General features: G+C 37.4%; 1 protein-coding gene across 1 annotated transcript in view; it reads left to right on the top strand.

The window, feature by feature from the left end:
- wdr1 (WD repeat domain 1) overlaps positions 1-14,347 on the top strand; it is a 45,788-nt gene that overhangs the window by 16,456 nt on the left and 14,985 nt on the right. The window contains exons 6-10 of the mRNA XM_052037542.1: positions 2,740-2,817; positions 5,496-5,576; positions 6,411-6,644; positions 10,881-10,968; positions 12,628-12,784. Of these exons, the coding sequence (XP_051893502.1) occupies positions 2,740-2,817; positions 5,496-5,576; positions 6,411-6,644; positions 10,881-10,968; positions 12,628-12,784 (638 nt within the window). The remainder of the gene's footprint in view (positions 1-2,739; positions 2,818-5,495; positions 5,577-6,410; positions 6,645-10,880; positions 10,969-12,627; positions 12,785-14,347) is intronic.

Here is a 14,347-nt window from a genome sequence, read left to right on the forward strand (position 1 = left end):
ACACCAGAAATGGAGAATGAATCTGATGTCATGTGTATATTTAAAAGCAGTCTGAGCCATAATGGATTGGTAACAGTGGGCTGAATCAGAAAGCCATATCACGTGATCAATTGTAGTTCTTGGAGGACCAAGTATTGGTACCTTTTAAGAAGATTCTGGCGATGGTGGAAATTGGCACAAATACTTTTGTAAAAGTGTTATGTCTACATCTGAGTACAAGTGAGACAGTATGACATTACTTCTGATAATTACTACAGCTCAGCAACAGTATGATCACTTTACATAGACTTTTGTTCTCATTACGTTCTTTTCTTGTAAAAATTGTTTAATTTGTTTTTCTTGTGAATGCCGTGTGCCTGTGATGCTGCTGCAAGTGGGTTTTTATTGCACCTATGCAGACATGTTCTTGTACATATGACATTAAACTCAACTTTGATAAATGTCTTTGATTAGCAAGCAGACAAGTATAACTGATAAAGCACCACAGGCTAGTGATAAATTTGCCTGTATGTTTTATGAAGTGTTCAACAACACACCTTTCTATAACTAGGAGGAAATGTGTAACTCTTTGCATAGTGAATATGCAACTAAAATCTGAACTAAAAACTGAATTCTAAACTGTTAATTAAAAGGCTATTCATTTACGTGTTCCTTATTTTGCTTCCCAGTTTTTTTTTCCCCAAGCCACCTTGGTTGGATTCCTTTAAAACCAAAGTGGTATATCTTTTTGAGGCAGATTTCCTCTGGCAGTTGATTACCAGCTTTTGAAATTCCTGTTAGAGATTAGGCACTCTTTTTGATTACTCAGTCTTTGGAATCCCAGTTAACATCAATCAATTGGTGCTCTATGCCAATTCAATGGAGTCTAGGACCTGTTCTACTGGCATTGGCAGCCCTTGGAAATAAAGGAATGAAATGCCCATTCAGGAGATGAGAAATTCTTCAAATGCAACATTCTAGGGGACTGAACCTGATTCGGCTCTTGGCCTCTGACTAACTCAACCAAAAAATATAGTAGCTAGTGTATCTCTCAAATATCTGACAATGGGCTAATTATGCAGTTTGGTTATGTTTTGCAAAGCAAAAGACATATTGCTAGAGGATTGAACTCAGCAGGTTGAGCGGTATTCATTGAGGGAAAAGAATTGTCAATGTTTTGGGTCAAGGCCCTGCGTCATAACTGTGGAAGAGAGCCGGTTATGTTTTTTATTACAATGAGATATGGATTTTTGAAATTTTAAATTCTTTCATTGAAGAATTAAGTTGAGCTTTTGTTTCAGTGTCTTAATGGAAAATTTGTCTCTGTGGGCAGCATTACAGAGGCTTCACTTATTTATCATGTCTGGTTTCTAATAAGGTAGCCATTATTTGCTCCATTTCTTTGAAGTTGATGCTTGAGATCATACTAAAAACTTTGTTCACTAAATACTGTCTTGATCCCTTTCCTGATGACCAAACACAAACCAGAACATTTGACCACTGAACAGTCTGCTCCACCAAGACTACTTACTTGCACCTCTGTAAAATAGCTAGTTCCTACCGCTGCCTAAACTCATCTGACTGTACCACTATTGAGTCTCTGTTCTATTTCAAATTGATGTGCTTGGACTCCAGTTACTGCAACCCAGAATTTTGGGTAACTCAAGTTCCATTTAACCCATCACCCCTGTGCTCATTAGGCTTGCTTACTTTATTGCCTGACTGTCTGTCTGCAATTTTAAAATTTTTATCCCATTAAATTGCTCTGGTCTTGTTCCTTGTACCAGTACAATATAATTCCCCTCATTTCCATAGTTTTGCACATTCTTGATTTTCATTAACTTGACTTTGGCCATGCCCTTCTCTTTTGTGTCCCAAATTCTCGGTTTCCCTTAAGTCATCCTATCTTTTCTATGTAATAAGTGAACATGTCTCTTTGCCAAGTTTTTTTTCACTACGTCCTATTTCCTTTGATCGCATCAATCTTTTTCAATAGAATCCTATATGTTTTTGATTGTAGGCAGATAACTTTGTCAATGTTCAGCACAGATGTTCCTGCTTGGGGGTGATGGTGCTCTTATTGCTAACTGCCCTTGTCCTAGGTGTTAGAACTTCAGGGTTTGGAGATCATTGAGTTGTTACAGTACAGTGCATTTGATCTACAAGATGTAGTATTCATGGATTTGCGGTGAAGAGTGTTAAGTTGATCAATGGAGTGCCAAGTGAGCAGGTTGCTTTGTCTTAAGCTCCTTCAATGTCGCTAGTGTTGAAGTCATCCAGGCACATGAAGATTATTCCACCACTTCTCTTATGCACCTTGTAGATGATGGAAAAGCTTTAGAGAATTGGGAGATCAGTCATTGGCTGCAGGATACCCATCATTTCCAAAAACTCCTCCCTGATTCTGCCACTAACCTACACACAAAGGAAAGTTTATAGAGGCCAATTAATCCATCAATATGCATGGGTGCCTGTTACCGTGCTGTTTAAATTAATTTAAATTTAAACTGGAGGAAATCCATGTGATCACGGAGAGCATGTAAACTCTGCCTGACAACACTGAAGGTCAGGATTCAACTCTCCTCATTGGAGCTGTGAGGCAGTAGCTCTAACTGTTCCACCTCAGTACTACTTGCTGTCCAATCTGTGATACTGTCCAGTCTGTGATACACAGCATTTATTTGTCAATTTAATATCTTAGAACTTCATTTAGAAAACAAGTGTGTATATGCTCAATTCTGGACTCTTATTCTATCTTAGGGCCACACAAGATTTGTTAATTGTGTGAGATACTCTCCTAAAGGGACCCTGTTTGCTTCGGCTAGTGCGGATGGGCAGGTAAGAGCAGACTTCAATTACTTGTTGAGTATCTGATTTGAGTTTGTTTCTGACTCACTACCTTTTTTTTAAGGTTGAAATTTCACTTGTGTGCTACTCCATGTTCTGACTACCTGTCGAGGTAATTCGAGCTTAATGAAACCGCATGGTCACTCAAGACCATAGTTTGTTTGTATTAGTAATGGTCATTGAAACATCTTTAAGAATGATCTGTTTGTACTTAAATTATTTAACTTTTTAGGATAGCCTCCCTAAAGAAAGCTGATCTTTTACTGTAATGAGATATGCTCCTTTAATTTGAATAAAGCTTGAGAGAAAGCTGTAGAGAATGTTAATTATTTATCTCAGTTGACATTAAAGAAATTAGTTATTTTACAGTACAGTGTGAACCATTGAGAAAAGTTCAACAATTTTAGGTGTACAATTTATTTTTAAAATCTTTATACCAATTTACGGGCTCTGAATTGTACTATAACATCTGCACATACTGCCGTGCATTTGTAATCACAATGATGGATATGTTAAAAATGGCCAGCGTTGTAATTGTAAAATTATCCTGTAATTGACATCTTTTGTCGTTTATATCCAGCGTCAACTAGAGATAACTTCTTGTGTGCTTGATCAGTGGATCAATGTAATATTAAGATCACAATTCCAAATATTTTTACATCCTGCCTTTTGAAAATGTAACTCCACTCTTCATTCATAGCCTTGTTTCAGATGTTGTATTTTACTTTATTGACTCGCAAACATTGATTCTAACTAACAAAAGTGTTTTAAGCTTATTTCAAAGTAAACAAAATTGGTAGAAAAATACAATGACCTTGTACAAACTTTAATCCGATCTAAACCTGTAATGTAACTTTAAGAAATGACTTGCAGTTATGTTGTGTATTTCACATCCGGAAATTGTCCATGGCCTATTATTTAGATGTATACTGGCCACAATGAATGCTCTTTTCAAGCGTGAGGCCATGCATCTAATCTGTGCATAATTGGCTCCCTGAGTTTTTTTTTGAATGTGCTTGGCATCAGCTTGAAATTGGCATTTTGTCAGTTTAAATATGCAAAGGAGGCACCTGAAGCTTTTGTAACACTTGCTGGAAAATTAAACCATCTGAGCTGTGTCTAGTTTTTGTCAGCTGGAAACTACTGAAGAAATGATAGGGAAAATAGTACTAATATCTTCTCATAACTTTTAAGTTTTTTAAAATGACTTTTGAACAATTTTTTTCATTAAATTTGAAGGTATTTGTGACAGCATTCAGTTCTGAGTAAGTCTGTTAGAAATTTTGAAAAGATTATGCAATTATAACTTTAGAAACACAGCAACATGCTTGTTCCTTGTTGCAAAATGGCCCGAGGTGCTTTTCAGGAAATGTAATTGTCAATCAAGTTGACAAAAGATCTGTTAACGATGTAGGTTTTAAAGGAGAACCTCCAAATAGGAATAAGTGATGGACCAGTAGAAAGGTTCAAGAAAGGAATTCCAAAGCTTAGTCTTGGGAGTTGAAAGTATGGCTACCAGAAAAGGAGCATTTAAGTTCATGGTTAATCAACAGGCAAGAGCTTGGACTGCACAAGTTTGAGTTGTAGGATGGCAAATATTAGAGATCTCGAGGGACAAGGCCACTTAAGAATTTAAAATGGGCGAAAGTGTTAAAATCAAAAAATTGCCTATCTGGGAGCTAGTGCAGGTTGTCGAGCTCTGGTAATGGTTGAGTTGGACTTGGTGCAAGTTGGTATATGATTAGCTCATGTCAGAGTTTACAAAATATGCATAGAGGGAGTGTGTTGAAATTGTCAAGACTGATGGTGGTAAAGACCTGGGTGACGGTTTCAAATTCTAATAAACTGAAGCATGGACAAAGTCAGCCATTATGTAGATGGGAGTAGTTAGACTTGATAATGCTGATGGCAGTGGTGTGTGATCGTCATGTTTCTCTTTGCCAGATCTACGTGGAGGTTTTGTACACTCTCTAGTTCAGATATAGCCATTTATCAGGAGGAAGAAGGTATCAGTAGCAAGGGAGCAGAGTTCTTTCATGGATGGAAGGTGATTCTTCTAGGTCTTGCCAGTATTTAGCTGAATGAAATTTCTGCTCATCTTTTGCGATATGTGTAGGATCAGCATTCTTGACAGTTTAGAAACTAAGAAGTGATGAGATTTGGTTGTAAGGTAAAGTTGGCAATCATTTTCATGCATGGGAAACTACTGGTTTTTCCATGATCACCACATAGCTAAAATTAGGAGGGGCCAAGATTAAATATGAGTACACTAGAGACGACAATATGGATATGGGAAGAGTGAACCCACTATAGGTATTTTTCTTTAAATCTTTCTAATTGTGGCCAAAATGGAGCCAAATGTGTTAAGTCACACTTAGCTGTGGTATATAGAAAGTCATGATTTTATTGTAATTTTACAAGTGCTGCTCTTGGGTAATGTCAGAGTTTTTGTTACATTCATCAGGGCTATAAACAGTTCTTTTCTTTAAAAGGGGAGGATTTTTTTTTTTGGTGGAGATTTTCTCATTATTATGCTTAGAATTATCATTCATTTCCGTTGTCTTTCATGTGGGTATCTATCCCTACCGAGTTTTCTTGTATTAAAGAAATCAGTACTGCTATATTCCATTTCATGGAATGATTATTGTCTGCCTCTAATTTCAAAATAGATTTTACTCTATGATGGGAAGGAAGGAACTCAGATAAGTGCTCTTGGACAAGATAAGGCCCACAGTGGAGGTGTATATGCGGTAAGTATGTTAATGCCTTGCTAACATAGTGCTGAATTTTACTTGTTGCATTAGAATATGCAGTTTTTGCAGTTAGGCACGTACTTCTCTCTGAACTGAATTTTTTGTCTTGGGTATATTAAACTGCATTTTAAAGTTAAATCTTTAATTTCTAAGTAATGGTGGAAAAGTCTTTTTCCATTTTTCTGTTGGTACCTCGCTTGACGTTTTGGTGAAATGTTTAGTTATCTTGCTTCAATCATTTTATTTCTTGAATACTTTGAAGTCAGTGGGAAAGGACAGACTAGTGCTTTTCATAACTTAATGTCCAAAGCACTTCACAGCCAATGAATTCCTGCTATAAAGGAAATGTAACACCCAGCTTTAAAGTTTACATTTGTAAAACAAAATAGCAATGTGACAATGGCCAGATAATCAGTTTTTGATGTGAAATAGATATTGGCCAAGACCCCAAAGAAGGCTCTCCTGTTGTTCTTTGGAAATAATGCCATAGGATATTAAATGTACACTAGGAGAGCAAATGGGACCTTGATTGTGGCAGGCGATGGCAGCACTTTTTCAGTTCTCTACCTCAAATAACAGTCTAGATTTTTCGGGTGAGCCATAACTCCCACAACTTTTTTTACTGAGACAAGAATACTGCCAACTAAAGCATGGCTGACACCAGTTATAGCACCACAATGAAGTTTTCATTTATTGACTAAAATATTCTGCAAGTTTAAAACGTGTATATGGTAGCTTAGTTTAGAAGTTATTGAAAAACCTGTCAGTCAATTAACATACTAATTTATTTAATCACCATATTTTAGTGTTTGTGTTTTTTCCCATCAACAGATTAGTTGGAGTGACGATGGAAGCCATCTCCTTTCTGCTTCTGGTGATAAGACCGTTAAACTATGGGATGTTGAAACCAAAACTGCAGTGACAACATTTAACATGGGATCTGATGTACTGGACCAACAATTGGGCTGCTTGTGGCACCCAAAATATCTGCTGAGCATTTCACTTTCTGGATACATTAACTACCTGGATAAAGCAAATCCCAACAAGCCTCTCCGGGTTATCAAGGTATTTGTGCATTAGATGCAAGTGACAATGTCAGCTTCATTCATGGATGCACGGTTTTTAAAGTTGTGCATCAATCAGAAAGCAACAGTTGCCTTAAAAATCTAGCATTCAGATTTTTTACAAAGCATAACTTGAAATTAAGATATTATCACCCTGGATACCATAACTATAAACAAAATTCTTTAAGTACTTACTTTTGACATCAAGGTAGGAAATTACTCTTAATACTAAAAAAAAAACTGAGTTTTTCTAAGCTTGCAGATATTCCACGTTAAAAGTCCAGTAATGTATGTTTTGGTGGTAATGGATTCCTAAACCCTTTTGGCACTATTCTGTATCATTCTTAGCGGAGTCAGCACTGACTCATGTCAGTGCTTAGTAATGAAACTGCATGTTAATGCACACAACTGATTTTGTGAAATTAAGCATAGAACAGTAATGCTAATTATCTTTTATTACTAGTGTCCAACTTAGGAAATTGGGCTGATTTTTAGTTTATGAGCTCAAAGTTACAGATACAAAAGAAATGCTGTTTGGATTTCCCCCTTCTTCCCCACCCCCTGGACATGCATTGATATTTTCCCTCTCCTGAACTCACCAAACAGAATCTCAATATTAATAACAGAAAATTCTGGAAATATTCAAAAGGTCACACAGCTCATGTCAAAAGAGAAATGGACTGTTAGTTCTCAGACCTAAAACTGTTTCTCTTTCCATAGATAACGCTGGACCTGCTGAGAGTTTCCAGCACTTTCTATATTTATTCCAGATTTCCAGCATCTAAAATGTTTTGATTTTCATTTTCCTACATTTTCTTTAATGAATGCATTGCTCTGCACTGGCTGGCTATTTTACCATGGGCAACACCTGTTCCCTGCAGACATATAGCAGCCATTGTACAGTATGGACAGTTTCATCATATTAATTGCATTGACCCTCTAAATGCCAGTTCCATGTTGACAGTTATTAATCCAATGTTTTATTAGTGTCAGCACAGTCTTGCCTGGATGCCTTTATGACTTATGCCATCTGGAAGAAAAGCATTCTCTAAAGCTTCCTAATTGTTTTGTAAATTAAAATGATGTCAAGCCCTATGGAATCTGAAAGTGCAATATCATTGGAAACTTCTGAGGAAAAACAAGATTCTGGGAAAAGCTTCAGCATGTTGGTTGTTTAAGTGGGTATGTGGAACAAAAAATCAGAAGTATTTAGCTGCTTCTCTTCCTGTTTGATTCAGGCTTATATTTTACCTATGCAATCTACAGTTTTAAGTTGGTATCCTGATGTAATTGTTTTGTTTTTAAAGGAAAAAAAGCAAGCCACCTATTTGAATAGTTGGCATTTTGCATGTTTTGTGCATTAATGCACAGATTTTAAACACTGGCTTGTTGAATGGTGGCAGTTGAATTCAAAGGTGGTTGCAATTCAGGTGCTGGAGTAGATCAAGCAGCAGTGGAATTTGGAATGGGCTTTCATCTGGACTTGGGACTTGTGTAAGCTGGTTATTTTCCTCTGGTTAACATGCAGTCTGTTTTGTATACTCAAATCAAGTATTGAAAAATTCTAATATAAAATTTTCAAAACCCTGGTTTAGTCACAGATATATGGAGATTATAGCATGATATTTTGTTTGCAAGTGATTTTCATGTGACAGTTGTGGCCTTTTTTGTATTGTAGTTTGTTATTTTCTGTGATATGATCTGTGCTTTAACTTCATGAAGAAACCTGTCCTCTTCAGGTTCCTGCTGCTATTTAATATAGTGATTATGATCAGAATTCTCTAGAGAGATTGGAGAAAAATTTAACCTTCAGCAGAGGACTATAGCCCAGGTGCCAAAATAACTGTTGGCTTCAGTTGATGTTGTTACTTCATGTGCAGAAAGGGTCAAAATATTTTCTGGATATGGTGAAAACGTTGTTTGACTTGTTTTTATATGTTATAATTTTCAGTAATTACCAACAGAGCACAGGAAGTTTCATTTAATAGCAGATGCAAGTGCTATTTGAAAAGTTGCATGGTGTGGGATTACAGGGTTGTCAGGTTTAGATACTTTAGCTCTTGATATTATCTTGTCTTTTTTTTGTAGTGGGTCCTTTAAAGTGTAGTTTTACAACAGGAAAGTACTGTTAACAGTGAATCACTGCTTTCATGTTTAGCTTTCAAGTTTAACTTCCATGGTAAAGTGCCAATGATCCAGCACCTTTTGGCTTGCTGGTAGTGTGAACTTGCTGATTTTTGTGAACTATTGGATGTTGCTCACTCTTAATACTCAAACACCTTATTTCACTCTTGTTTTGTATGTTACCCAGTGGTATGATACATTTTCCAGTGAACGAACCCAATGAGTTAAAGAGAGCTGCAAAAAGACAAACACTTTTGCTTTGGCCACAGATCCACTTACCTTTTCAACCCTTGGTGTTCCAGACTGCACTGCAGCTCTAGCCACATACCTAGTCCATGGTCAGGACCCTGGTCTTGACCACACTCCAGGCTCACTAGTTCTGGCAGCACACCCCACTTGCAGACAAATGAATAAGCCAGATGCTGAACCATCAGGATATTTGAATAGTTGGATGCCAAATTAATGGAGTCTTACTGTATTTGAAATGTATCCTGAGAAATGTGCTTAATTATGTGACCTCTTCAATTGTAAAAAGTTTCATGTACAGAGGTGCATGAAACTATTTGAAAAGAGTCTGTTTTAGGGGGAAAACATGCAGCTTTTAATGAAGGCATCAAATAGGACATAACTGTGTTGCACTGTGAATACTTTGAATCTTCCTGTAGTAGGTTGAGAATATTGAACACTGCTATAAACTATAAACCCCAATAAACTGCTAGGATCTAAGTATCTTACTGATAGTGTTCATGGCTATTTCTAGTGTTGAATGCTAGCCATGAAAATGTGCACTTGAAAGAGGAGGGAAAGGATACGATTCTTCTGCATACGAGATGATCTATGTGTTTTTCTTTGTACGGGATTATTATTCTTCAGTTAAAATTGAATCTTGTAGGTTTTTCTGAATTTGTTATTATGCCAAAGTCTTTGGTTTTGAGCTAAATTCCTAGGATGCCACTGCTTACAGGTCCTCCCCAGTTACAAACGCCTGACTTATCTGGAGGGATGGATTTCCCAGTTGCTATGGGCATTTTCTGCTGGGTGGGAAAGGCCATTTGTGTGCCTTCTCTCCCCACCCACATCACCCCTTTGAAGCTACAACAGTTTGCTGTGGGGGGTTGCAGTGTTAGAGTCCAACAGAGCTTGGAGTGCTGAGCAAAGTCACTCAGTGAATCAGTGAGGCTGGCTGGCTGGGGGCTGCTCTTCCCATCCCTGCTCACTCTTCTGATGCCTGCTCATTCTCCCATCACAGCTATTCATGTGATATTGAAGTGAGTGTGGTTTCTCCATTTCCAACAAGAACAGTTCTCAGGAACAGAATCCTGTCATAACCTGGGGACTTCCCCAATTATATAATTTCCTAGTTACAGGAATCTGTGAATCTTAAAACATGTCAGCAACGATATAGTGGTTTAGTAGATGTATCAGACCTAAGGGGACTGCCATAACTTCTACAGATGTAGTCCATGTATGCAAACTTGTATACATTGGAGCTCGAGTCCAAGTTGCATTTCAAACACAGAATGCAAATGTAATACACTGAACCCACCCAGGATTATCCCAGTTAGCTTTTTCTTAGCAAATTAATGGTTGTTACTAAATAACAAATGAGCCAGTACATTTTTGAGGAGAATCTCATAGTTTAAGACACAAAGTCTCTTTTGGTATAAGATTAGAATAGTTATCTTTGATTCAGTGGTGTTACCACATTTTTAGAGTTTAAATGTAGCAAAAGATTTTCTGGCCCTTTTGCTAATTTCTGAAACAGTAACAGTGCCTATGCTTGGTCTAAAACACTGTCCTCCACAAGACTGGAATAATTACTGCAGTCTCAGGAACACAGACTTTGACTTGGGTGCTCCAATAGCAATTGCTTAATTTTTTAAAGACCATTACCATGTTATAAGTAGATAATTCCTTGGAACTAATTGACCAGAATACATGTATTGTCCTCTTTGTGACAGTGGTTTTAAAGCTCTTGCTGCATTTGGCTATTCTTTTGCCTATTTGACTTGGTCCTCAATTGTATAGTTGGCTTGCAGAGACAAACACATTGATTAGTGTCTTTGCATATGTATGTCCTATAATGTTTTGATAATGTTGTTTTATTTTATAGGGGCATTCCAAGTCAATTCAGTCCTTGGCTGTTCACACTGATGATGGAAAACAATCTATTTACTCGGGCAGCCACGATGGTCATATAAATATCCTTTTTGTTGTGGATATTTTTGGCTGGACTGAATACTTCAGTACATGCTGAAATACCAAACTGCATAGTTTAGGACATTGGACAGAAATAATTTGGCTTTATTCAATTCCCCAAGCTTTGTTTGGCTGTTTTAAGAAATATTGTGTTTCCAGATTCTCATTAAAAATTCTAATTTGTGCTATCCCCATTTTGTTCTACCCAACTTTGAGCTTGAATTTGTTGTAGCTTACAAATATCAGTTTGGTAATGGTGATTTTTCGTATTTAATAACAATGAGAGCCTTTTTATTAAAGGGGCTAAGTTTAATCAGTAAAGCATTTCCTAGTCTTTCTGTCATCCTGTTTAATCTTTCAATCATTTTCTCCAGGCTGATATTTTGTGTAATGCTTGATTTGGCAACACATCTTACTTTCTGCTGTACCAGCGCTATTTTTAAGTATGGCCATCTTAACTGCCTAAAACATTGCTCTTTCTTTTATTTATGAAATGAGTATATTTCATAAGAATTCTGCATGTCCTCTTTGAATGTGTTTTACTTCATCATTGATTTTTAAATCCCCTTGATGAGGTAAGAATTATATATAATTTTAAACTTTCTCAGTGAAGTAAACTGTTGCCTTCATTAACAACTTCTGTAAAATATCAATATGATAAGAACATTTTAATCAAGTTTCAGACATTCATTATTTTTGGGTGTAAAGTCACTTATCATTCCTGCAGTGTATTCAACAGGAGTAAAATCCAGGAGTCTTAACAATTGGACATGATCAGAACTGAATATTTAATTAGCATGCATATTTTCTATAGGCTATTTAAAAGAAATTAGTATTCATTAGGCTACATATTCCCTTCTCTACTTTGAAACCAATACAGTAATTATAGTGTAATTTTTGGATAGGGGGTTCAATGATATCAACCCTTGTTGATTCAGCTAACCCTGGAACTCTCTGTGAACCATAAAAATATGGGCCAAAAATCTGCAGTTGCCACTGAACCATGCACTAAAGCAGCAGTTGCCTTGTGCAGTTTTCTCTGCAAGAATTTCCAATTTAAAAGGCCATTTCTTCCATAAGATTTTTTTTATTAGTCACATGTACATCAAAACAGTGAAATGCATCTTTGCGTAGAATGTTTTGGGGGCAGCCCACAAGTGTCGCTGTGCTTCCAGCGCCAACATGACGCACCGACAACTTCCTAACCCATACGTCTTTTGGAATGTGGGAGGAAACCGGAGCACCCGGAGGAAACCCACACAGACATGGGGGGACTGTACAAACTCCTTACAGACAGTGGACGGAATTGAACTCTGGTCACAGGTGCTGTAATAGCATTACGCTAACCACTACACTACCATGCCTGCAAACTGGCAATTTTTCCCAACTTTGAGTGCACTTTTTCGAAACTCAATTGTTAAACTTGGCTCACAACCAAAAATTTTTCATGGAGGAAAAATTGATCAACAATGCAAAATATAACATGGCTTTTCTGCACTTTGTGAATTAATTCATTTCAGATAATTCAGCGTTATTACGATGGGGCTAGTTCAGAAACATAACTAAAATGATATTTCACTGTTTAAAATGTGTGAAATAACAAGTTTTGAGTGTATTGGTGAAGCTTTTGTTTTACCTTTCCTTGATTAATGTGGTCTCACATTACTGGGATGCTCCATCTGGAGAGAATGATGGTCTTTCAGGGAAAGGACATACCAATATGGTGTCATCTATGGTGATCAGTGATGCAGATGAACTTGTTAGTTGTGGTATGGATGATACTGTGCGCTACACCAATTTGATCAAGAAAGAGTACAAGTAAGATATTATTTACTTTTTCTAATTCCATATTTTTGCTCTTCCAGTGTTGTATTTTCAAAATTATGCAGTTTAATGAGCGTACTCCTTCTGCTTCAATATTTCTCTACTAGTTAAACAACCATTTATGTTTAATTAACCTAGAACATGATGGAATCTGATCAGAGACGAACAGGATGTTAGGGTTGCAAAATCCCTCTGCTGGGGATGAGGAAAAGAATTGGGTGTGCAACTTTGTTTTTGATTCCCATCACAATCATATCATCCAAAAGTTGCTGCCAGTCCTTTCCACTGATGCACTGGAAGAGTACAAACTGGCCTTCTGCAGATCACAGGATGTCAACTTGTTGATAATGACAATGTCCCACAATGTAGGCTAGGCTGGACCTTCTGTCAAGGTCTTACATGGTAGGCAAGTCTGGAAGACTAGATTGCGTGGGATCCAGGGTAAGCTAGCCAATTGGATACAAAATTGGCTTGGTGGGAGTGGAGGGTCTTTTTTTTAGTTTGGAGGCCTGTGAGCAATGGTGTGGCGCAGGGATCTGTGCTGGGGCCAGTTGTTTGTCATCTATACTAACAGTTTAGATAAGAATGTGTTGGCATAGTTAAGTTTGTGGATGACACAATTTGGTGCTACAATGAAGAGGGTTATCTAAGATTACAACAGGATCTAGATCAACTGGGAAAGTGCGCCAAGGAATGGCAGATGGAATTTGACTCTGACGTATGAGTTGTTGCACTGAAGTTAAACCAACGCAGGACTTGCATAGTAAGTGGTAGGGCCCTGGAGAGTGTTTTGGAACAGAGAGATCTAGGGGTACAGGTGTATATAGTTCACTGAAAGTGGCACCACACATAGACAGGATACTAAAGGAGGTGTTTTTTTGGCATACTTGCCTTCATCAGCCAGGTCATTGAGTATAGGAGTTAAGATGTCATGTTGCAACTTGACAAATCATTGGTGAGATCACATTTGGACTAATGTGTGCAGTTTTGGTCACCCAGCTATCAGAAGGATATCATTAAGCTTGAAAGGGTGCAGAAAAGATTCACAGGGATGTTACTGGGACAGGAAGGCCTGCGTTACAAAGATAGGCTAGGACTTTTTGCCCTGGAACATATGTAGTAGGTTGAGGGTTTTCCTTAGAAGTACATAAAATCATGAGGGGCCATAGGTAAGGTGAATGGTTACAGTTTTTCTCCAGGGTAGGGTAGTCTAAAACTAGAAGACATGGGTTTCAGGTGAGAAAAGAAAGATTTAAGGATCTGAGGGGCAACTTTTTCCACACAGGCTGGTGGGTACATGGAATAAGCTACCAGAAGAAGCTGTAGAAATGAGTACAATGACAGGTTTAGGACACTGAATGCTTGCCAAACAACATTGTTTTGGATTCTGACAAGTTTTACAATTAAAACTTTTTGATAGTAATGTAAACTCAATTAATTAAACAAATGAAATAAATGACCTTAATGGCCTTCAATAAATGAGCTAGATGTTCCTGCGTCAGATCTAGCCTGATGTAGTTTAGTGGCCTGATCCCACAGCATAAGTGAACCTCAAGT

This window comes from Pristis pectinata, chromosome 2 (assembly GCF_009764475.1).
Source record: "Pristis pectinata isolate sPriPec2 chromosome 2, sPriPec2.1.pri, whole genome shotgun sequence".
In the NCBI taxonomy this organism is placed as follows: Eukaryota; Metazoa; Chordata; class Chondrichthyes; order Rhinopristiformes; family Pristidae; genus Pristis; species Pristis pectinata.